The sequence below is a fragment of the Galeopterus variegatus genome, unplaced genomic scaffold (genome assembly GCF_000696425.1).
Source record: "Galeopterus variegatus unplaced genomic scaffold, G_variegatus-3.0.2 Scaffold2402, whole genome shotgun sequence".
NCBI lineage: Eukaryota > Metazoa > Chordata > Mammalia > Dermoptera > Cynocephalidae > Galeopterus > Galeopterus variegatus.
The window spans coordinates 464,932-488,854 of NW_007728513.1; the positions used below are offsets into that span (position 1 = coordinate 464,932).

The following is a 23,923-nucleotide window of genomic DNA, read 5'->3' on the forward strand; positions in this document are numbered from 1 at the left end:
TTGTCAGCACCACACTCTCCCAAGTGAGCTACCTGGCCATCCCTATATAGGATCCGAACCCTTGGTCTTGGTGTTATCAGCATCACACTCTCCCAAGTGAGCCACGGGCTTGACCCCTCATTTGGTTTTTAAAAGCATTTAAGATGTCTTCGTGCATGCTACAGTGCAAGAGAACATAGATTAGAAGTAGTTGAGAAAGATGAGATCAAAATAAGGGTGAGGATGCAAAATGGAATTCAGAATTAAACTAATACTGATGGTGCTTTTCATGATAGTGATAGAGTTTTGAATGTCTGGTTTAGGGATGTGGATTCTACTGCAGGCAATGGGGACTCCTGAAGAGCTGGGATCAGGGTAGTGGCACAATAAAAATATGTTTAGAAAGACCAGGCAGGTGGATTGTAGAATTGTTTGTGCCTGCCACAGTGCAGCCTAGAGGTAGGGGAAGCTGGTGAGAGGGCTTATAACTGTGAGAAACCTTACAAAGGAAAATATTGGAAAGACTGCTTACTGATGGCGTAGAGCATATGAAGGTGTTTAGATGGTTTTGAGCTCTGTTATGCTTAAAACAGTATCTACTTTCAGTCTGGTTTCCCCCCCACCCCGGCTCCTTTCCTACATGGCTTTGCCTCAGCTAAAACTTGGTAACATTGTGTTTCCCATACCATTCTCCATGGAGGTCTCTATCCGTTAAAAGCATTGACAGGAAAGAGGAGAGGATGGTTTTTCCCCTTTCTCTCTTTGGCACTTCTAGTACACCAAACTGCTGCCTTCCCTCTGGATTTTATCATTTGAAGCCAAGAAATCAAAACCGGTGTTGACTATTCTCATTCTCAAACTACTGATAAGGATATTTCCACTTCTTGAATCTCCATCTCTACAATAGACTGAGCATCATGATACTGAGGGGCTATTCAAGTAAAAATGAGCAGCAGGTATCCTATTAAAAGTGGGGAAGTAAAAATGATGTGAGGTCAGTCCCTGGAATGAATGAGAGAATCTCGTTATGCTATAGTGTGCCCTATAACAACCCCAATTCCTCTTACTCCATAGAATTCACAAAGGGTCTTCTTATCTGTTCAGCAATTTATGTTGACCACTATTGGTAGTATAATTGTAGATAGGCTGGAGAACAGGATCTGTGCTTTTAATAGTTTGCATTAAAATACATACACACATCTCTTTTGTATACCTATGAATGCATATATATACATATAAACATGCACCCTGTAAAGACTGAGTAGGAGATATTTTTAGTAGACCGTGTAATGGTGAAGTAGTACCGATGATCTAAAAGTCAAAATTTCTCTTTGATTTTGGAATACTGTTTTGTCAGTGATCATTCATAAACATGTTTTGATAATATGAATTTAGTTTGATTTCTTGAGCATTCACTGGTGTTAGAGAGACTTAAGATGCATGCTGAGAATCAAAGTAAAGCTGCCTAAGTTGCAAAATTGATTGGATCATTATATTGAAAAATCAAGTAAATGCGTTAATAGTTAAATGCCACCACAGTGATTTTCATCATCAATGTATGGCTCTCAGGTTGTGAAAGATTTTTTTTTTTTTTTTTTTTAAAAAGATGACCGGTAAGGGGATCTTAACCCTTGACTTGGTGTTGTCAGCACCACGCTCAGCCAGTGAGCGAACCGGCCATCCCTATATGGGATCCGAACCCGGGGCCTTGGTGTTATCAGCACCGCACTCTACCGAGTGAGCCACGGGCCAGCCCGGTTGTGAAAGATTTTTATTCTGATGTTCTATAGTTAGGTTTCCATAGGATTTAGAGAATACCTGATGTCTTTGCTTATTTTAAAAAAAAACTTTTAACTTACTGATGTTGGGAACACTGAGAAGCTTGAAGAGAAATGGTTAAAATAAGTTTGAGTGCTGTCTTAGTCTGTTGTGCTGCTGTAACAAAATACCACAGACTGGGTTATTATTTATTTTATTTATGGCAGCTGGCAGGTATGGGGATCCAAACCCTTGACCTTGGTGTTATAAGGCTGCACTCTAATCAACTGAGCTAACTGGATAGCACCTGGGTAATTTATGAAAAACAGAAATTTATTTCCTTACAGTTCTGGAGGCTGGGAAGTCCAAGATCAAGGCTCCTGGTAGGTTTGGTGTCTGGTGAGGGCTGCTCTCTGCTTCCATGGATGCCTTGCTGCATCCTCAGGAGGGGACAAATGTTGTGTCCTTACATAGTGGAAGAGATGGAAGGACAAAAAGGGCCTAGGCTAGTTCTCTCCAGCCCTTTTACTAATCCTCCAGTCTTAGCACTAATCCATTTATGAGGGCAGAGCTCTCATGAGTTAATCACTTCCCAAAAGGCCCCACCACTTAATACCACCACAATGGGGATTAAGTTTCAACACATGAGTACTGGGGGACATTCAAACCGTAGTAGGTGGGGTGGGTGACTGTTTTGGGGTAAGTGAAAATGTTTGTGTGTTGCTTGAGATTAAAATGTGTGCAATGGTAAAAAGTTGGAAATTGAATCATATGTATGGTTTTCTGTTTAGTGATTTGGGAGATACATTTAGCTTTTCATAAATTTCCGTAATTCTGGAATTTAAAGGTGGCTGTTGATTGGAGTCAAAATGGCAAGATATAATTCACTCTGTACTGGGGAGAGTTGGTGGACTTCAGCTAATTTGTCGCATTATAATCAGCTCTAGACTAGGAAATTTACCCTAGCCATTGGGCTTTAAAATGGTGTTCCACTGATCTCTGAGACCGAAGGAAAAAGTAGTAGAGATGGTCATGTTTGTTTTGTGTCTCACCTAAAGTACCACCTTCTTCTGCTTAAAAAACCCAGTCAGGAGTTGGGTGTCAAATCATAAAAGTGAGGATTCTACAAAGTCTAAAAATTTGGATTATTTTTCCAGTCTCTTCATAAGACTCAGAAGCTTCAGTGAAATTGGTATATTATACCTGTTTTTTCTAAATTAATCTTATGTTCTTTTACTCTGTCACACCAGGAACCTTAGTGCCCACATGATTTGCTCTTCCAAAATAAAGTAGATTGCTACAAGTAATTTAAGTTTAGGTAATTTAAATAACCAGACAGAACAACTTATGTATAAATTACGTTTTTCTAACTGAATTTTATTTTTTCTGTTTGTTAAATTTAATAAATCCTCAACACAACTTATTTCATCTTACAATTCTTATTCATTGACTTTTGTCAAAGCGCATACAACGACCACTAGTGAAACCTGTCGATTATACAAAGCTGGGCTTCCTAAACTTGCAGAGCAGTCACTACCTTGACAGTCTCAAGAGTGTCTTAGGAGGCAGGAAATTAGGGTACTTAATAAAATTTTGGGATCTGGAGTTACTCATAGGGTGTACACTGGCCTAGTTGCTGCAATAGTCAGTGGTCTTAACTTTGGAAGACAGGAATTCAATTCAAGCGGAGTTATTGTTAAATCCATTTGACTATAGCAGTGCTGCCCAAAGAAATAGACTGCCAGCCACATCAATAATACTGCCCTCTACTGGCATGCTCACTTGCTCATAGAGCCACACCTGAATTCGGGATCTATTTTCTAAGTATCTGAAGATGAGGTTGTTGATGGGTTGCACCATCACCTTCTGCACTTTTTGGCTCTGGCCACCAGTACAACATGGTGGAATCTCACAAAGACCACATTGACCCACATGCTCTCTCAGAAAGCAACTTCTGGAATTAAGATCTGGAAGCAGAAGTCTATGTTTACATTTTTTAAGTGAAATTGTTTTTCTATAGCGTAGATGAGTTGTCAACAAAGTTATAACATTATTCAAATGAAAAGTATTTTTAAAAGCACTATAAATCCATTGAAATTTTGTTTATACCTTAAGGTTTTCCAAGGGACTAAAGATTGTTCAGTTTATATATTATCCCCTTAAAATGTGTGTGTGGGTGGGTGTGTGATATTGTCTCTCTTTTGGTCTCCAGCAACTTTCCTATCTTCCATTTTTTTCCAAATAATTGCTGCCGATTTTTCATCTACATTTAGTTCCACTTAGTTGAAGCAATTTATTTGCCACTTGCCTCTTTCACCATTCCATAGTTTGCTGCCTATAAATTATGCCTGACTTTTACCTTGGTTCATTACTACTTCTTCATGAAAACAGAATTGAGGTTCATTCTAAACTTTCATAACATTTGTTTTAGTCTGTTTTTGTTGCTTATAACAAAGTACACTTAACTGGGTGATTTATGAAGGAAACAAAATTTATTGCTTACAGTTTCTGAGGCCAAAGTCCATCTAGTGGTGGTGACAGTGACCCAGGGGTCTTGCATTGCAAGATGGTGCAAGCAGAGAGAGCAGAGAGGGAGCAAAAAGCAGACTCTACTCTCTCTCCTTTTAAAGCCCTCAGAACCACTCCCCTGACCACCATATTCAGTCCATTCACTACTGCATGGTCCACAATCCAATCACCTCTTGAAGGCTCCACCTTTCAGTTGCCATAATAGGATCTCCCATCTTCTTTTTTTTTTTTTTCCTTTTTGTCTTTTTTCGTGACCAGCAACGGATCGCAACCCTCAGTGTCATGCCCGTACCGGACCGGGACCGGCAACGGGATTGCAACCCTTGGTGTTGCGCCCACACCTCGCTCAGCCAGTGAGCGGCCAGTCTGTATGTGGGATCCGAACCCTCGGCGGGAGCATCGCCGCACTCCCAAGCGGCACACTGTAGCAGTGCGCCACCGGGCCGGCCCCGGATCTCCCATCTTCTTAACAGTCACAATGGGGGCTAAATTTCTTTCTTTCTTTCTTTTTTTTTTTAAAGATGACTGGTAAGGGGATCTTAACCCTTGACTTGGTGTTGTCAGCACCATGCTCACCCAATAAGCTAACCAGCCATCCCAATATGGGATCCGAACCCATGGCCTTGGTTTATCAGCATCACACTCTCCCTAGTGAGCCACGGGCTGGCCCTAAGTTTCTGATACATAAAACTTGGGGGACACAGTTCAAGCTCTGGGAGTTTTGGGGGGACATAATTCAATCCACTATGGCATTATTTATGACCACCTTCATAGGTATCTTTATAACTTCCATGTAAGGTAAGTATTAACTGTTATCCACATTTTTCATATGATGAAATTCATTCTCAGGGAAGTTAAGTAATTTTTCCAATTATTTTGAAATTCAAGTACTTACAATGTGCTGTGAGTTACTTCTTTTTACTTTTATCTAACTGCAGAGCAGCAGAGTGTTATAACTCTGGTTATCCCTGTGAAAAGACTGATTATCTTGTGTATACAGTTGTATAAATAGCGAGTTCTGTCTGCTTTTTCCTTTTCATTTCTTCTTGGCTTCTCTGTGCTTTTTCCTTCCTCAAATTGTGCCTTGAAATTCCTCTTTAGAGTCTTTGCTTTTGGAATATTGTATATACCTTATAGTGTTATTAAAGGAAGATAATCCTAACACTACTAGTCTTCTTCCTTATGTTTCCCTGCCTCCGGAAAGGCTTAATATATTCTGGTGATGGTGGGGTCCAGAGAGAGAGAGAGAGAGAGAGAGAGAGAGTGTGTGTGTGTGTGTGTGTGTATGTATTATATATACATATATTCTTGAAGATATATTTATGTAGTCTTCTTCCTTATGTTTCCCTGCCTCCGGAAAGGCTTAATATATTCTGGTGATGGTGGGGTCCAGAAAGAGAGAGAGAGAGAGAGAGAGAGAGTGTGTGTGTGTGTGTGTGTGTGTGTATGTATTATATATACATATATTCTTGAAGATATATTTATGTTTATATATTTATTTATGTTCCTATATATAATTTTTTTACATTGGCATCTCACTTTTTAGGCAATATATGTTTCCACAACATCTTGGCAAAATAATTAATTTTTGTAAACTTAATCAATTTAATAAACTTTAGATAGCTGTACCTTAAAAGGAGGTCATACTTTAATCACTTTTCTTTTCTTTCTTTTTTTTTTTAAGATGATTGGTAAGGGGATCTTAAACCCTTGACTTGGTGTTGTCAGCACCACGCTCTCCCAAATGAGCCATGGGCCAGCCCCTTTAGTCACTTTCTAAAGCAAAATAATACTTCAAGTTTTTCACTTAAGTAAACTGTTTTCTCTAAAATAGGGTTTGACACACAAATTGAAGTAAAATATCAGATTTTTTAAAGTTCTTTAATAAGTTCAAGAGAGTAACTTAAAATTATAGACTGAAAAAAATGCTTTGGAATTATTTGTGCTTTTTCCTTTCTTTGTTCCTGTGAAATTCAGCTTAATGAATAAGAAATAATGAGAAGGTACATCTCTCTTTCACATACACACACACCCCACACCAGGATGAGTAGAAAGATAATGGTTAGACAGTAACAGAAATGAGAATTGTTAACTAGGAATGATTCTCAACCTAGAAGCAGAAGGGCAGAATGGTTTTAAAGCTCTGGATTGCACATGGCTCAGACACTTTCTATGTGATATCTTTATGCCTCAGTTTTCTCATTTGTAAAATGGGGAAAATAATAGTATTTACTTCCATAGGCTTTTGTGAAGAAGAAATGAGATAAAACATATAAAGTACTTAAAACAGTAATGGGCACATAGCCAATATTCATCAGTTCTGCTATTATTTAATTTCAAGAGTTTTTGATAGTATTGTTGTCGGTTTGGTAAGAGGAGAAAGGTTCTGAGATATGCTGAAGTGGAATAGGGCATGATAAGTAGTAAGAAGGCTTAAAAGAACACCTAAATGAGGTTCATATGATCAGGGATGTGTGTGAAAATGCTTTATGAGCTGTAAAGTACTCTATAAATAAAAGGCAATAGGAGGAAATTAGATTATTTGTAGCCTGAGTATGCTGGAGAGTGAATATTTGTATGTCTAAATCCCCAAAGTTGAATATTGTGAAAAAGATTTAAGGCCACACAGAAAAAAAGTCCTTAAAATTAAACCAGACTTGTGGTAGAATATTATTCTGAAATTGTGCATGTTCACACATATTAACCTGCTGCTATCCTGGTTAAAGGGTTTGATAGGTAGATGACATTCTCTCTCTTTTTTTTTTTTGGTCTGGTAAGACTAGGCAATGTTCTTAATAGTTTTCAAAGATTTGGTAAGTATGTATTCACATAGAAACAACTCGTTATTTATAAACAAGTCTTATCTACTTATAGCCTGTAGCCTATATATCCTTCGAGAATCTCTTTCTGGATCTTTCCTAATTTCTTGAGGAAGTTGGGCAAGTGTCTCTGGCCTCCTTTTCTTAGAAGCCTTTTGACTCCTGCTCTGTTTGTGCTCCCATAATTCCTAGCACATAGCTCTGTCATTGCATTTACCTCATTATATAGTAATTATCTGTTAACTAGATCACTGGCTTCTTGTGTTCAAAGACTATGCACAGACAGAGGCTATGCCTCATTTATCTTTTTATCTTTAATGCTTGGCATGTTAAAATTCCTAATAAACATATGTGAATTAAATGAAGAAAAAGTAAAACAGCCCTCAGCACAGTTGGCAAAATTTTATTAGCCCTAACATTTGAAAGTAATAAAGAAAGCTGTTCTCTTAAAAAATATTATGTGATGTAGACATTTTGGAAATTCTAACTGAACCTCCCTTAACCTAACTTATTTTATTTTATTTGGGGGGAGGTGGCTGGCCAGTACAGGGATCTGTACCCTTTACCTTGGTATTATCAACACCACACCCTCACCAACTGAGCTAACCAGTCATCCCAGAACCTAACTTGCTGCATTTTACTTTACTTTATGATCGTTAAAATACTTTACTAGAATGTTACAGTCTTTATTATAAAGTAAAAAAAAATTTATTTTCTTAAAAGATGAGCGATAAGGGGATCTTAACCTTTGACTTGTTGTCAGCATCATGCTCTCCCAAGTGAGCTAACCGGCCATCCCTATGTAAGAATCCGAACCCTTGGCCTTGGTGTTATCAGCACCACACTCTCCCAAGTGAGCCATGTGCCGGCCCTCGAAAGTAAATTTTTTAAACCTTCCAAATACCAAATATTTTAATAAATTTAGGTGATTTGCATTTTACATGTTTTAACATGTTTATCTCTCAAATGTGGTAACATTTAAGTGGGAGATTAGTTTAAAAACTTATAAATGTACTTTTCTTCCTGGAATGCTTACATAACAAATAGTTTATGTGGTTAACCTTCTTCAAGGATATCTGATTTGTATTAAGAACTGGATTTAATATTTAGTTTCCTCATCTGTAAAAAAGAGATTGTAATATCTACCTCATAGGACAGCTGTAAAAATTAAATGAGATAGGGCCGGCCCCGTGGCGCTCTCGGGAGAGTGCGGCGCTGGGAGCGCAGCGACACTCCCGCCGCGGGTTCGGATCCTATATAGGACTGGCTGGTGCGCTCACTGGCTGAGCGCGGTGCGGGCGACACCAAGCCAAGGGTTGCGATCCCCTTACCAGTCATGAAAAAGACAAAAAAAAAAAAAAATTAAATGAGATAATCCAAGTAAAGTACTCAGCACAGGGTCTGGCACATATTGATGATCGATTATATGGTCACTGTGACCTAATCAGTTCTACAAGGCTTATTGTGAAAAGCAATTTACACATTTATTTCCCTTTCTCCAAAGGCACATTGATAGCATTTTTTTCTCTTTAAATGAACACAAAACAATTTTGAGAACTATAAAAAGAATGGCAAATTGGGCAGAGGGGTTTGAGGTAGGTAGAAGATATGGTAACTACACGATTAATTAACCAAATGGAACACTGTTGAGGGTATTAAGAGATCCCATTAGTAATTACACATGGATAACAAGTGCGAGCCAAAAAATCTAAGCAAACCAGGATTTATGATCACCACAGTTATAGGAGTCAATGAAGAACTATGGTAGGTTCTTTTTTTAAAAATATCGATTCATATCTATAAACATATTTATTACAGATATGTACCAAAGGATATACATCCAGAGGTTAACAGTGGTAATCTTTGTATGACACAGTTCTGTTTTTTTGTGTTTTTTTTTTTTAATTGAATCATTATTGATTATACATATTTTGGGGTTCAATGTTGACATGTGTCAATCAAATCAATATTACTAGTATATATATTGTTACAAATTGTACTTATTCTTTATGCCCCTTGTCCAATCTCTCCCCGTCCCCCTCTCCCTCCCCTCTCCCACCAAGGATAACCCTAGATTTCTTCTCTCCCTCTGAAAGAGTAATGGTTACTGTGCTAATATGTTGCCTACATGATCTGTCCAATGCTGAGAGGTATGTTCAGGTCCCCCAATATTATCATAGAGCAGATGCTTCTTCTGTCACTCTGGAATGAGCTTTGTGGAGAGAGACATCCTCTTCTTTTCTTTGGTCTCTGCTGGTGACTCTCCTTGTGTCAATGCACTCCAATGGCTGGCGGACCATCTGTGTGGTGGTTGTGGTGTCTAGCCACTTTCACAGCAGCAGTGGTTATTGTGGTGGCTGTGGTGGGCCACCCATATGGAGGTGATGTTTTTGGCATGCTCCTTGGTGCTGGCAGTGTGCCTGGTTGTGGGGTGTGTCTGGTCCCCTTCTCCATGCCTCTGGTCCCTGGATGGGCCCCAAGGTGCTGGCAGTGTGCCTGGTTGGGTGGGGGGAATCTGGTCCTTGGCTCCATGCCTCTGGTCCCCAGGTGGGCCCTGAGGTGCTGGTGGTATGCCTGGTTGTGGGTGGGGTTCTGGTCCACAGCTCCATGACTCAGGCCTCAGGTCCCTTGGTTGGCCCCGAGGAACTTGGTGGTATGCCTGGGTCAGAACTGATTTTTTGTCCTTTGTTTTCTTCTAAAATGGGGGAACTTCCTGTGGGAACCAGTACTTGAGTTGTGTGGTTGAGCTAAATTGTTGCTTTGCTGCTGTTTCCCTAGGGAAGGTTTTTTGTGCAGCTCAGGGTTTAATGGTTGACATTATAGGTACTTTGGGCTCTCCAGAGACCCAGTGCACCTGGGTTGTGTAGAATCTCTGGTCTGGGCCTGAGTCTTTTCATCAGACTGTACCCCATGCAATTCTATATTCCCAACAAGTCTCCTCTGAGTGGTTTTGTGCTGATTTGGGGGTGGACCAGCTGTCCTTGCTGTGTCCCAGTGTTCTCCCAGTGGGCCTGTATCCCTCACTACCCGTGTTGCAAACACTTCCCATGGGACGGGCCCTGCACTGGTCCCTTGCAATGACTCACCAGCCTCTGAATGGCTCCTTTTTTTCAGTTGTTGTGACTCCTTGCTCTTGTGTGGGTTTATGGGAACCCTATTAATGGTCTTACTGTCCTGGGAGCCACCAAGGCCCCCTTCTCCCCTGCTGCCTCCAAGCAACTCCACCCAAAGGGCACAGCTGCAGCTTTTGCTGGCTCCTGCTCCGTGTGCTCAGCAGCTCCAGCCTTAGAGTGGCTGCAGCCTGAAATGCTCCAAGCAGTTTTTTCTTTCTCTCATTATGGCTTCTCCCACCTTCATGAACTCTGTAGGTCTCTCCTGCTGTTACTTTGAGCTCTAGTGGCCCCAGATTGGCTGTTGTTGCTTTTTTATGGTTTTAAATTGGTTGATTTGTGGAAGAGAGTGATGCTGGGGACCATCTATTCCACCATCTTTCCTGGAAAGCCAGATTGACAGCTTTTTAAAAAAAATAAATCTGCATTACTTTATGTCAAGTATGAGTTTGGCATGAAGGCAGTTAAGGAGTAAATCTGTTCAGATTAAAAAATGATAAAGCTTTAAAAGTGGTTAAGACAATCTGGGCTCTTGAGCATACTATGTTATATTTGTTTTGGTTACTTAATCCATTTTTATTTTCTGAATTTAAGTAAGTCTCTTTTTATCTGGAATCAGAATTTTACAAAACTTGAGGTACAGGGGGTTTTTGTTTGTTTGGTTTTTTTTACTCTTTTCCTTCCATTAGAAGAGAGGGGTATGGAAACTGAGAAATAGGTATATGTGCTTCTATTTCTCTGGTCCCAGTGCATCAACTGGAAGTGAATTTCTTTGGTACTTAACAGGTTCCCTGCTTTAAAATATACACACATGTACATTGATGATCTTTCCAGTGGTAGCCAGGGAGTAACAGTGAAGAGCTATAGTCCATACACTGGGCTGGGCATCACCTGTTGGTTTCTGAAAGGGGGAAGAACCCTAGAAAGCTGCTAGCCCAAATTGGCACAGTTGTTGCTTTATGCTTTCATTGCCATAGGACTATTTGCATAAAAGCAGCTGTTCAATTCCCAAACCCAAGGGTCAAGAGGATAACAGGGGGCCACAGCAGAAGCGTTCACGTCGCGGCCTCTGTCAGATTCTGGTGAATCTGCGAATTCTGCTGCATATTTCCTTATCCAACCACTTAGATGACAATTGAGATGAACAGCAGCAGGGCAACTTACAGGTATCTTTTATGTTGCAGTGATGCTTCTAGGTAGATGCTGGAGCACATCATTCTTAAAATGTTCCCTGGTCATAAATGGGATGAGCTGGGTCTCTGAAGGACACAGTGCATCACTGTAAAACAGGAATCTCTGGGATAAAAAAAGTTAATCAGAATTGATGGGAGAGGGCCAGCCCGGTGGCGCACTCGGTTGAGTGCGGCGCTTGGGAGCGTGGCGGCACTCCCACCGAGGGTTCGGATCCCATATAGAGACCGGTCCGCTCACTGGCTGAGCGCGGTGCGGGCACGACACCGAGGGTTGCAATCCCGTTGCTGGTTGCGGTACGGGCGCGACACCGAGGGTTGCGATCCTGTTTCCTGGTCACGAAAAAAGACAAAAAGGGGGAAAAAAAAAAAAAAGAATTGATGGGAGACATGAAAAGATGCTGTTTGTGAGTAAATGGTTAATAACTACTTACAGGATCCTGGAGGAGGGTTAAAGACATCCTTAGAAATGTAAATGACACATGTTGTGATGGTGGATGGCAATAGTTATTTGACTGGCGGTAGGGTTGCCTTTTGAATTTTATTGCTATCTGGTTTAGGTTTAATTACCTGGGTCCTTTAGTGGATCCTGAATGGAACAGCTGGAGTCAAGGCTTGCCTTCCTTTAGTCATAGCTCAAAAAAGTTATTAGATCTTATGTCCTCAACTTTAGTTAAAGTAGATGATTTGTAGACAATATCATAGTTCCTGTTAGGAACTTAGAAAAACTTTGATTTTTATCGTAGCTTTATTGAGATACAATTCATATACCACGAAGTTCACCCTTTTTGTACAATGCAGTGTTTTTAAAGTATATTTATAAAATTGCATGTTAGGGCCGGTCTGGTGGCGCACTGCTACAGTGCGCCGCTTGGGAAGCGCGGCGGCGCTTCCGCCGAGGGTTCGGATCCCACATGCCGACCGGCCACTCACTGGCTGAGCGAGGAGCGGGGGCAACACCGAGGGTTGCGATCCCGTTGCCGGTCCCGGTCCGGGCACAACACTGAGGGTTGTGATCCGTTGCCGGCCCGGTCCAGTACGGGCGCGACACTGAGGGTTGCGATCCGTTGCCGGTCACGAAAAAGACAAAAATAAATAAATAAATAAATAAATAAATAAAATAAAATTGCATGTTAATCATCACTATCTAACTGTAGAACATTTTTATCACCCCAGAAAGAAACCCCATACCCATTAGCAGTCAATCCCCATTTCAGCCCTGATTCCCCCAGCCCCAGACAATGACCAATTTACTTTCTGTCTCTGTGAAAAACTTGCCTATTCTGGACTTTTCATATAAATGGAATTATACAACATGTGATCCTTTGTGATTAGCTTCTTTCACTTTAATGTTTTCAAGGTTTATCCATGTGCATGTATCAGTACTTCCTTTATTTTTTACTGTTGAATAATATCCCATTATATGGATGCACCATAATTTGTTTATCCATCACCATTTGATGGGCATTTGGATAGTTTCCAGTTTTTGGAAATTATGAGTAAAGTTGTTTTATAAAATTTTTATTAACATCCATGCACAGGTTTTTGTGTGGACATGTGTTTTTATTTATCTTGGGTAAATACTTGGAGTGGAAACATTCAGCTATTTTAAAGTACAGTTTTCAAAGACGGTTAATGATGTGGAAAAAAGGAAGCAAAGTTTTACATGCACTACGATCTTGATTTTGAAATATATATGTACACATATAATGTACAAACAAAAATCTGGAAAGAAATACAGTATACAAATATTCTAACCAAAAAATAAGATACTTAGCAGTGGAACTGCTAGGTTGTATTTTCTGTCACTATAGCAGAATACCTGAAACTGCATAATTTATAAAAAACAGAATTTATTTCTTGTAGTTTTGGAGGCAGGTAAATCCAAGGCTGAGGGGATGCATCTGGTGAGAACCTTTTTGTTGAAGACTCTTCACAGAGACCTGAAGCAGCACAGGGTATCTATCACATGGTGACAGGGCAGAGTATGGCATGTGCTTACTTGCTCTCATTATAAAGCCACCAGTGCCATTCTTGTGATAACCCATTCATCCCTTAACCTAATTAATCCATGAAAAGATTAATCTATTCATGAGGGCATAGCCCTCACGGTCCAATCACCCTCCAAAAGCCCCACCTCTCAACACTGCCACATTGGGGATCAAGCTTCTACATGAGCTTTGGAGGGGACAAACATTCAGACCATAGCATATGGTTAAGTTTATGTTCACCTTTATAAGAAACTGCCAAACTTTTTCCAAAGTGACTGTACCATTTTGCATTCTCACCAGCCATTTATGAGAATTCTGGTTCCACATCTTAGTCAGCATTTGGAATCGTCAGGGTTTTTGTTTTTTAGCCATTCTAATAAGTGTATAGTTCTTTGTTAGTTTAAATAAAAATCTTGCAAGATGAATTCATCAGAAGGACAATGTAAATGTGAAGCAGGCATTTACTGAATATCTATTATGTGCCAGGCTCTCTGGTAGGTGATGAGAATATAGAGAAATAAGATACATCTCTGCTCCCATGAGACTTAAGTTTATTGAGGGCAACAGGCATATAAGGAAGGAATTACAATATACTGTTAGTGCTAATTACCTGGAGTCAGAATATTAGGGAGAGAAAGGAGTGTCTAACTATATCTGGAAGTGGTCAGTGTTGTGGAAGGATTTCAATGTGTATGATTAGTAAAAAGAAAAAAATATGAGGAGAGACATGTACTTTTGCATAATGTTCTAAGATAGGTTTTAGTAGCAAAGGTCAAGCTTCCCTTACATTATTTTGCTTAATAAATCAGTGCCAAATAAGCTGCTTGTGATAATATTCTGCTAACAACCCAATGATTTGGGGGGACATCAGCTAACCACTTTCAAAACTCACATATGCACAATAACCAGGGAAAGGAGCAATTTTAATTTTTGTAGTTCCTTGAAGCCTGCTCTTTTGGCCATCATAGTTGCTGCTTTTCCTTTCTGCATCTCACTGCTAACCTGTATTATTATTCCTTTTGAAAGTGTATATGTACATAACTATGAACTGTTATCACAGTTAGCAGTGGCAACGTCAGGCATTTGTATTTTTTCTACAGTTGACCTCCCTAGCATTTACCCTGCTGGCTGGCCTCAATCTGTAGGGTCATTTCAGATAATAAGGTGATTCCAAGAGCTATGTTTCTCTATGTCTGATATACTGGGCCTCTTATCTGACTTGTCGGGGCAAAATCAATGAGAAGAGCTATGAAGGAAGATTGGAGATGGGGGGGGATTGGAAGAGACTAGGCAGAAATTTGCTTCAGGTTGAGTCATGCTCATCTAAGTTTTGAGCATCCCTCAGAGAAGATGAAACTATTTGTATGTGTGTGTGTGTGCGTTTTAACTTCTCCAGAATCTCGTTAGCTCAGTAATTATTCTTAAGAAGAAAAAGATGGGGAGCGATAATTTCTGTGTATGCCCTAATCTTATTCCAGGCTATACTGAGGGTTCTTGAAAATTTGTTGCACGGAAGACTATATTTAACAACAATTTTAAAGAATATGAAAGTTCACAGTAGGTGCTGATGAAATTTTTTTTCCCTGAAGAAAGAAAAAGAAAATTTTCAACTTTATAAGGACTTTAAGTTAGATATGAGTCGTATTTGCTTATCATTGAGTAACTGAAGGAGAGTATAGAACCACATTTTCCAGAGGGCCACAAATATAATAGTCTCATTTGGTATGGTTAAAATATACCATTGACTGAAGAGAGTAAGAGAAGACAGGACTGGAGACTACAGTACTCTATTTGTGTGTGTTTGAGAAGAATGGGTTCAGATATTAATTATGTAATAAGTATCCATTTAAAAATAGGTAAGGTCGCCTGAGACGTCTTACAAATAAGAAAAAAAACCAGATAAGGTATATTCATACTCTCAAACAGTGTTTGTAGTATAGACAGGGAACTGAGATATTTTAAAATAACAAGTACTAAGTAGAAAATAAGAGCAGTAGGGCAGAAATTCAGAAGTGGCTAGTTTCATGGGTTAGTGTTCCTTATGTGTTGGATGCATTTAACTTTGAAGTGTGTGTGTGTGTGTGTGTGTGTGTGTGTGTGTGTGTGTGTGTGTGTGTGTGTGTGGCAGCTGACTGGTATGGAGATCTGAACATATATATGTTGGAGTCATAAATAGAAAAACCTTCCTTCAGGAATTCCTCTTCTTGTTTTTCTGTATTATTTTATGACCACAGTTAATCCTTTCTTAGCCCTTTCAAACAAACATATACCCACCTTTTGATTTTTTGTCGTGTGTATGTCCCTTTCTTCCCAACTAAGCCCCCACTGTTCATGGGGCACACTGCAACTGGTCAGTGTAGAAGCATTGGAATATTACTGGCATGAACTTGAAAGTCACAGATCTGGGTTCACGTCCTGATTTCTTACCAGCTCTGTGACTTTGAGCAGTTACATGATCTTTGTGAGCCTCAGTATTTTCCCTCTGTGAAATGGAGATAATGCCTATCTGGCAGGGTTATGACAAGGATTGAGGGCATGACTGAAAAGCATTTAGCCCAGTGCCTAGCACATAGCAGTTACATGGTTAATTTTGACCTTTGGTTCCAGAGCTACTTTTTTTCTCAGATACTGTTGGTCCTTGCAGCCTTCTACTTTGTATCTCTAGGAGAGAAAATGTCTGGGTAAAAGGTAGAAAAAGGTCCTGGATTTCTCCCCCAAGAAAAGGGCAGGTGAATGGGATAAGGCTGATAGAGGCAGACCTGGCACTGTGCTGGAGGGGTAGATCAAACTGCTTCTTGAGATTAATTAGTTGTCAGTTGAACAAGGGTAATTGACCAAGGGCAAGTGGGGGGTCACATTGCCTATGTGGCAAGGTATGGGTCAAAGAAGCCTCTCTGGATTGTGTCAGGATTAGGTTAAAGGGAATATTTGTGAAACAAATTTAAGGCTGGAGGGAATCAGAGAAAGTCAAGGAGGCAGTACAATGAGAGTCCTTAAGAGCACTGTCCATTTGACTGGGTTTGAGGCCTGGCTTTGGCACTTACTAGCCCTGTAACTTTGAGCCAGTTACTTAATCTCTACAAGATTTAATTGCTTAATTTATAAAATGGGGACAAAATTTACTTGCTTCATAGAGTTGTGAGGTAATGCATATAGCATGCTTAGAACAATGCCAGGCACATATTAAATAGTTGATTTTTTTTTTTTAAAGATGACCGGTAAGGGGATCTTAACCCTTGACTTGGGTTGTCAGCACCACACTCTCCCAAGTGAGCTAACCAGCCATCCCTATACAGGGATCCGAACCTATGGTCTTTGTGTTATCAGCACCACACTCTCCCAAGTGAGCTAACCAGCCATCCCTATACAGGGATCCGAACCCATGGTCTTTGTGTTATCAGCACCACACTCTCCCAAGTGAGCCACAGGACGATCCCTAATAGTTGATAAATTTATAAATATTAAGTCAAGCTGGGGGAAGAAAAATAGCAGGGCTAATGCAGTGGGGGTGGGCTGTTCTTTGTACAACTAATTGATAATATCTGTCATTGGTTATCTTCAAAGGAAAAGAGTCAATAATGGGATACATTATTTATTGATGTTCTAATACTTCCTGGTGTATTTGCTTGTTAAAACAAGCAAAAAAAAGTTTTCCTTTTTCCGTATATTGGGAAACAAAATTTATCAAAAAGAGACTTAGCAGGTTAGTTGCCATTTGTAACTTTTGTTGTTGAATGATAAATTGTGGCCTAGTTTTCTCTATGCATGATTTCTGTTGATGAATTTCATTGCAAGTTTTTCAGTTTTTCTATACTTCCTGTTCTGTTTCTTGCAGGCTTCCTGGTTAATCATTTATTTCAGCAAAGTTTACTACTTATAAAAACATAAAGGATGAATGGTGTGCAGCAAATATAAATTGATGAGGCATGGATAGAATTAATTTTAATGAGAAAAGTCAGAGGACTGAAGTTTGTTCAGTTAAGAAGTCTGTGCAAATTCTGTCATGCCTTTCATATGTCATATATTTTCATCTGTTGAGCATTAGTGAACCCTCTTAGGTTAGCATCTGTGAACTGCTAGACTTTTAAATCTATGTTTTAGTACTCTGAGGTGGCAGCACAGAAGTCTTTTTGTGTTCTTCCTGATATTACAGTAGCCACCATGGTACAGATGCTTTGTTGTGCATTCTATTGTTTGGTACTGAAAACAACCATAGAGAATTATCATCCCTGTTTTATAAATAAAGATAACCAAGGCTTAGAAGCATGTTCAAAGTGATATGCCAGTAAGTGGGAGAGCCAGAATTTGAAATCAGATTTTGATTTCAGTTTGTTCTTTCAAAAACTTGGCTACCAACTAACTGCTTTTCTAACCTACAATTAATCAGAAGATTGCAAAGCTGACCCTCTGCAAAGTGGCAGGACTTGTTTATTGCCCGCTACTGTCCTTGTAGTCCCTGCCCTCTATTTAGTACCCAATTTTGCTAAATAGAATCATGAGTATAAAGGCTTAACTTGAAGAATCATCCAATCTAGTGGCTCTTAGCCAGTTGTAAGAATTATCTAGGACATTTATTTCTTTTTTTCAAGTTATGATTAAACAGGTTTGAGCTGGAGTCTAGGAACCTGTGTTTTAAACATCTCTACATGTGATTTTGACAGTCAGACAGGTTTGGGAACCACCTCAGTTTAGGTACATGAATTTCCCTTCTCAACACCCTCTGCAATTTTCCTGACAGGTAGTCATCTAATCTCTGATATCCTCTTGTGACAGGAACCACCTCTTCAGGAAGATCATTTCATCAGTAGTTAGATGCAATGTTATGTTTCTATAGAAGTTTTCATTTACAACCCCGTATGGATTGGATCAACTTCTTTGGACAGATTTTTATACTCCTTAGGTTTTGTTTTGGCTTTGATGTCAGATTTGGGTTTGAATCTTATTTGAAACTCACCTTCCTCATGTGTAAAACAGGTATGTTGTTACAAACCTTGAAGGATTATTTCAAGAATTCAATGAAAAAATAAACTGTCCTGGCTGGAAAGATTCTTTTTTTGTTTGTTTGTTTGTTATGTTTTTTTGGTGGCTGGCTAGTTTGGGGATCTGAACCCATGACCTTGGTCCTACCAACACCACATTCTCCCAAGTGAGCTAACTGGCCAGTCCCTGGAAAGATTCTTGAATGCCTTCAAACAGCCTTTTCTTATAAGTTCCCTTAACCTTGTCAGCCTGTTCTGAAACAGTCACACATCTACAGAGCTCTAATTAGAAATGTAGATATGATACAAGGCTCCTACATACTCAGTCTGCGGTTGTCAGTGCAAGAAAAAGGTTGTCATTTTGCCTTTTTATCAGCACACTTCTTTTTTTTTTTAAAGATGACCGGTAGGGGATCTCAACCCTTGGCTTGGTGTTGTCAGCACCACGCTCAGCCAGTGAACAAACCGGCCATCCCTATATAGGATCCGAACCCGTGGCCTTGGTGTTATCAGCACCGCACTCTACCGAGTGAGCCACGGGCCGGCCTCAAAGTGAAGAATATTTTAAAACAGCTTAACTTGGCTGTTGTCAGCAGTATCCAAGGAGGATTTCCAAAGATCAAGTTTGGGCTCTTATTTTTTAAAACATACAGGTTCCCTGGGCTTCCCCCACAAATGTTTTGACTCAGAATATCTAGGGATGGAATCCAGACATCTGGAGCTATAAAAGCTCCCCAGACGATTCTGAGTATATCCAGATTTGGGAATCAAGTCTTAAATATTCTTAATCGTTGGCATTTAACAGCAGTCTTTCTAGGAAAGAGTCCCAGGAAAAAATCTATATGGGGACAGATAAGCCTGCATTTCTGGAAATTCAGGTTTACTCCGTAAGTAATTAGAGTTTCCACTGATAATTTGAGCCCAAAGCAAAACAGTGATCTGCAGGAGGACCTTAAAGATAAAAGAAGAGACCTTCTTGGATTATATAGAGATGAAAATGGAGAACCAGAGAAAATATTCCATGTCTCTTTCCTAGCCAAGGGTAGAGACAGGCAACTGATTCATAGGAGATGGTAGGTGATCAAGTGCAAGGCTGGATAGATATATTCAAGACCCTGAAAATAATCTCTTATCACTGTATTTAATTTGGTTTGGCTGTTGGGATATACAAGTATGTTTGTCTTGCTTTGATTAAACAAAGCAAACTAGATCTGTTCTATATTATTAATTTAGGCCATGAGCTGCACTTCCCTTTAGGCTCAGACTACTAAGAAGAGTTTGTAGGTGATAGTCTGCTACAGGCTTGGGTGAAATATGGTGGAACAATTATTTTTTTCTTCACTTAGTTTGCATTTGCTCTCTATATTCTAAATTTTTTTGAATCCAATGTCATGAAAACACTACTTTGGGTTAAAGTTTTTCATGTGAGTGCTTTCCAATAGGTAATTTTAGTACTTTGGACACCTAAAAAGTATATCAAATATATGGAACTTATTAGTCATAAATATTAAAGATATCTAATAAAATTACATTGAAATTACAATCCCCTTTTGATTTTTCGGGAAAGTGATTCTGTTTGTAGACTGAATTCTTAATTGTTGCCTTTCTCTGGGGGGAGAATCTCTTTTCATTTGATGGTGGAGGTCAGAAGCCAAAGCCAGTTTACTTGACTCTTCCTTTTGAATTGACTTTTTAGCTCATTTGAGAGAAAGTCAGTTTGAAGCAGTGGGGCATGTATATTATAGAATATTAAGGAAAAGGATGCAGTTTAATGAATTATGGAAATATATTAAACTTAATGTTGCCAAGTCATTATTCTTAACAGAAAGAATGACTGTGTTATTAGAACAATCTATAACTTGCATTCATGTCGTCAATCCACAGCAGGAAGCAAATGATATGGTGTTAATTTTATGAAGTAATTTTATATATCGTCTTGTTCTGTGTTTTTATTTTTAGGACCGGAGTAGGCCCTATGACACTTTTAACTTGCACTCGTTGGAGAACTCCTTAATGGATATGATAAGGACTGATCATGAGCCTCTGAAAGGTAAACACTACCCTCCCAGTGGCCCACCAATGAGTTTCGCTGATATAATGTGGAGGAATCATTTTGCAGGTTAGGAATATTCATGTGTCCATTCCTTGCTTGCTGTTTTAAGCAAAAATCAGCTTTTTAATTATTGTGATTTTTTTAATTTATTTTTGTTTTGCTTCTGTAAAGCATTGTGGAATGTATTTAAAGTTGATTTTTTTTTTTTTAATCTGGGTTCAGCTACCTACAATAATCAAGGTTGATTGCTTTAATCAGTAATGTCTGACAGAAGCATGTGTTGGGTAGATGAGGTCATGGTTATAGCATCAAACCAGAAGCCAAGTTTTCTAGGCTTTATGCATTTGGAATACTCAGCTGAACCTGAATAATTCATTTAGGTCCAGGTATGAGACCGGAAGCCAAGTTTTCTGGGCTTTGTGCATTTGGAATCCTCAGCTGAACCTGGATAATTCATTTAAGTCCAAGTATACTGTAAGGAAGCATGAGATTTAGTAAACCAATTTCCAAATACTACTTCAGAAAATTAAATATGAAAGGATTCCATTTTATTAACGTATAATCACTTTCCTAATATAGGAAGTATTACTACACAGACTTAAGAGTAGCCAGTGACCCTTTGCACTGAAAAATGTCTATTAGTACTTCCTATTTTTAGAGCCCACATAAATTCAAGATAGACATTGATGTTACATTCTTAATTACAGATAGTTCTTTTAAGGGTTGTAGGACTTTTAGGAACCCTATGATATTTTAAAATACTGTAATGCAAATTATCTGTGCAAATATCCATCACATTTTGGTTAGTACTGAAATACTTGAAAAGTGTGAAGAATTAGCCACAGGGATCCTCATCTGATATGGACTTTTATGTCTTTCAGAATTGTGAGGAATTCGATCCCTGGTGGTTTGGTCTCTCTAGGCTCTTATATAGGGTGCGTCAGACTATGAACACTGATACTCATTTCCTCCAGCCTTACCAGAAATCCCTTTCTTCATTTTCTTGTCACATTCATGATTTTCTGCTGCTTTCTTCATTTTCCAGTGAAAAAAGGAGTTAATGGGCTATGAGGAAAATAAAGGATTTTGAGAAAAGCTAGATTTTTTTTTTTTTTTTGTCCTTTTTGAGACCGGCTGCACTGTGCTCAGCCAGTGAGCGCACCGGCCATCCCTATATAGGATCCGAACCTGCAGCAGGAGCGCCGCTGCGCTCCCAGCGCTGCACTCTCCCGAGTGCGCCACGGGCTTGGCCCTAAAAGCTAGATTTTTAAGGCCTTTAGAAGTAGAAGAAAAAATCTCTTATTTATTCATTGTTGTATTTAGTCACTGTTACCACATTTTTCTTCAGTTAAAAGATTAGGTACATGGTAATTTAAAGCATACTTCACTTAGAAGTGAGAATGGTGTTTAAAAATACACCAGCAATATTCACAGACTGTTTTGTGTTTTTAATTATCTCCTAAGACTTCATTTGTCTTCCTTCCTACCTGGAATAACTATAAGGCTCTCCTAATTATTCTGAAATATTCAGCTCTTCTTTATGCATACCTGTTTTATATTGGTCTGTATTCTTTTCTTCTTGCAATAAAAGATCATGAAAGGATCTTAGATTATAGTGTATAAAGCAGTTTTCCAGGATTTTGTGAATATTGGTTAAGCAGGAGATATTGTGAGAGTAGCATGGGTAAAGTATAAGGAAGGTACCTTACTATGGAGTAATATAAATATCTTATTCCATTTGTGGTGGCCTTTTTTATTGCATATCCAACCACCTCTGCATGGATTTCTCCTTTATTCTTGCAGGTATGAGATTTCATCCTTAAAAGCCCACTGTGCTGTACTGATAGTATATCCTAATGAGTTGGAAGACACTTAGTGTGTACTTTTTCACAGCTTCAACATGTCTGTAACTCCCCGGTTCATCATACTGCCCATAGTGACTTCCTATGAATGGACTGCTTCCCTGGGATCAATGACATTGTGGTCCTCTGGTTAGGGTGTCTGAGCTTCCTGCTTCCTTTTTCCAGCTGGGAAACTTTTAGGTCTGGTTTATGGCATCATGTGTTTGATCCTTATTACTTCTACTAAAATAATTATAACATTTGAATTTTAAGGAAAAGATTTTAAGAAATTTTTGACTTTAAAAAGTGGAGAAAGCTGGCCAGTTATCTCAGTTGGTAAGGGTGTGGTGTTGATAACACCAAGGTTAAGGGTTCAGATCCCTGTACCAGACAACCACCAAAAGAAAAAAAAGTGGAGAAAATTATAAGAACGAAAAGATAACTAAAAAATAAAAGAAACATTGTAATAGTGTGTACTTTATTTTTCTATTTCACATATAATACACGTTATCCATATTTCTATCTGTATATCTTATTGGTAGGCTTTAACTTTGGACTCTTAGGTTTTTTCTGGTTTTTCCTCCATTATAGGTAGTGCTGCCATGGACAGGTTCTTGCACATAGCTTTTCCTTAAGGCAGAATCATAGTGAGGGTCTCTGCATCAAAAGATGTAAACATTTGGGCCGGCCCGGTGACGCACTGCTACAGTGCACCGTTTGGGAGCGCGGTGGCGCTCCTGCCGAGGGTTCGGATCCCACATACGGACCGGCCGCTCACTGGCTGAGCGCGGTATGGGAGCAACACTGAGGGTTGCGATCCCGTTGCCGGTCCCGGTCTGGTCCGGTACGGGCGCGACACTGAGGGTTGTGATCTGTTGCCGGTCACGAAAAAAGACAAAAAGGAAAAAAAAAAAAGATGTAAACATTTAAGTGGATTGGTCTTTAAAGAGAAAGATGGTAGGTTAGGGGACCTACCATGTAGCTTTTGTATGAGTCTGTTCAGAAACAGTTCTCTCTATTCCATCCTGTTTTTCCTCCTACTTTCAGTATCTTCTTCTCTCACTTGAACATGGGAACACTATTTTGAGGGCCTCAAAACTCAAGTACAAAGTAATTTTTTTTTTGTATGTTTTGTTTCAGTGGTTTTTTCCTAGAGCTCAATTTTTTTTTCTTCAGAAAAAAGACATTCTTATTCATTGTAAGAAACTCAAGTAGTACACAAAAGGACTAAAAGGATACTAAAAAAAATCACCTGAGACTCACTACCTAGAGATAACAGAAGTTATTTTTTAAATTTATTTTTATTTTTTAACAAAAGTTATTATTTTTATTAACATCCTTCCAGATATTTTATATTCTCTGTACAGGAGATGAAGTTTCAACTCACCCTTTCTGACTTTGTAGTCAAACCTGGGTTTGAATTCTGGCTCTGCCTCTGGTTGGCTATTGATATGGATAAATTAGTTAGCCTCTTTAAAGCCTTAGTGTTCTCAGCATTAAAATAAGGCAACTACTACATAGCATGGGTGTGAAGGTCAAACAAAGTCCCTGGCACCAGAACCTGTTCAAATGTTATTTATAGTATTTATTTTTGCTGGAGATGGTCATGGTGTGCCTATTGGCTGGCTTCAGTAGTAAATTAAACTTTTATATTCACTCAATATTTACTTCCAA

The 23,923-nt window shown here is 39.1% G+C and overlaps 1 protein-coding gene across 1 annotated transcript in view; it reads left to right on the forward strand.

The window, feature by feature from the left end:
* Window positions 1-23,923, forward strand: part of CPEB3 (cytoplasmic polyadenylation element binding protein 3) — a 126,265-nt gene that overhangs the window by 20,239 nt on the left and 82,103 nt on the right. Inside the window, exon 3 of the mRNA XM_008581608.1 lies at window positions 20,315-20,474. Within this exon, the coding sequence (XP_008579830.1) occupies window positions 20,315-20,474 (160 nt within the window). The remainder of the gene's footprint in view (window positions 1-20,314; window positions 20,475-23,923) is intronic.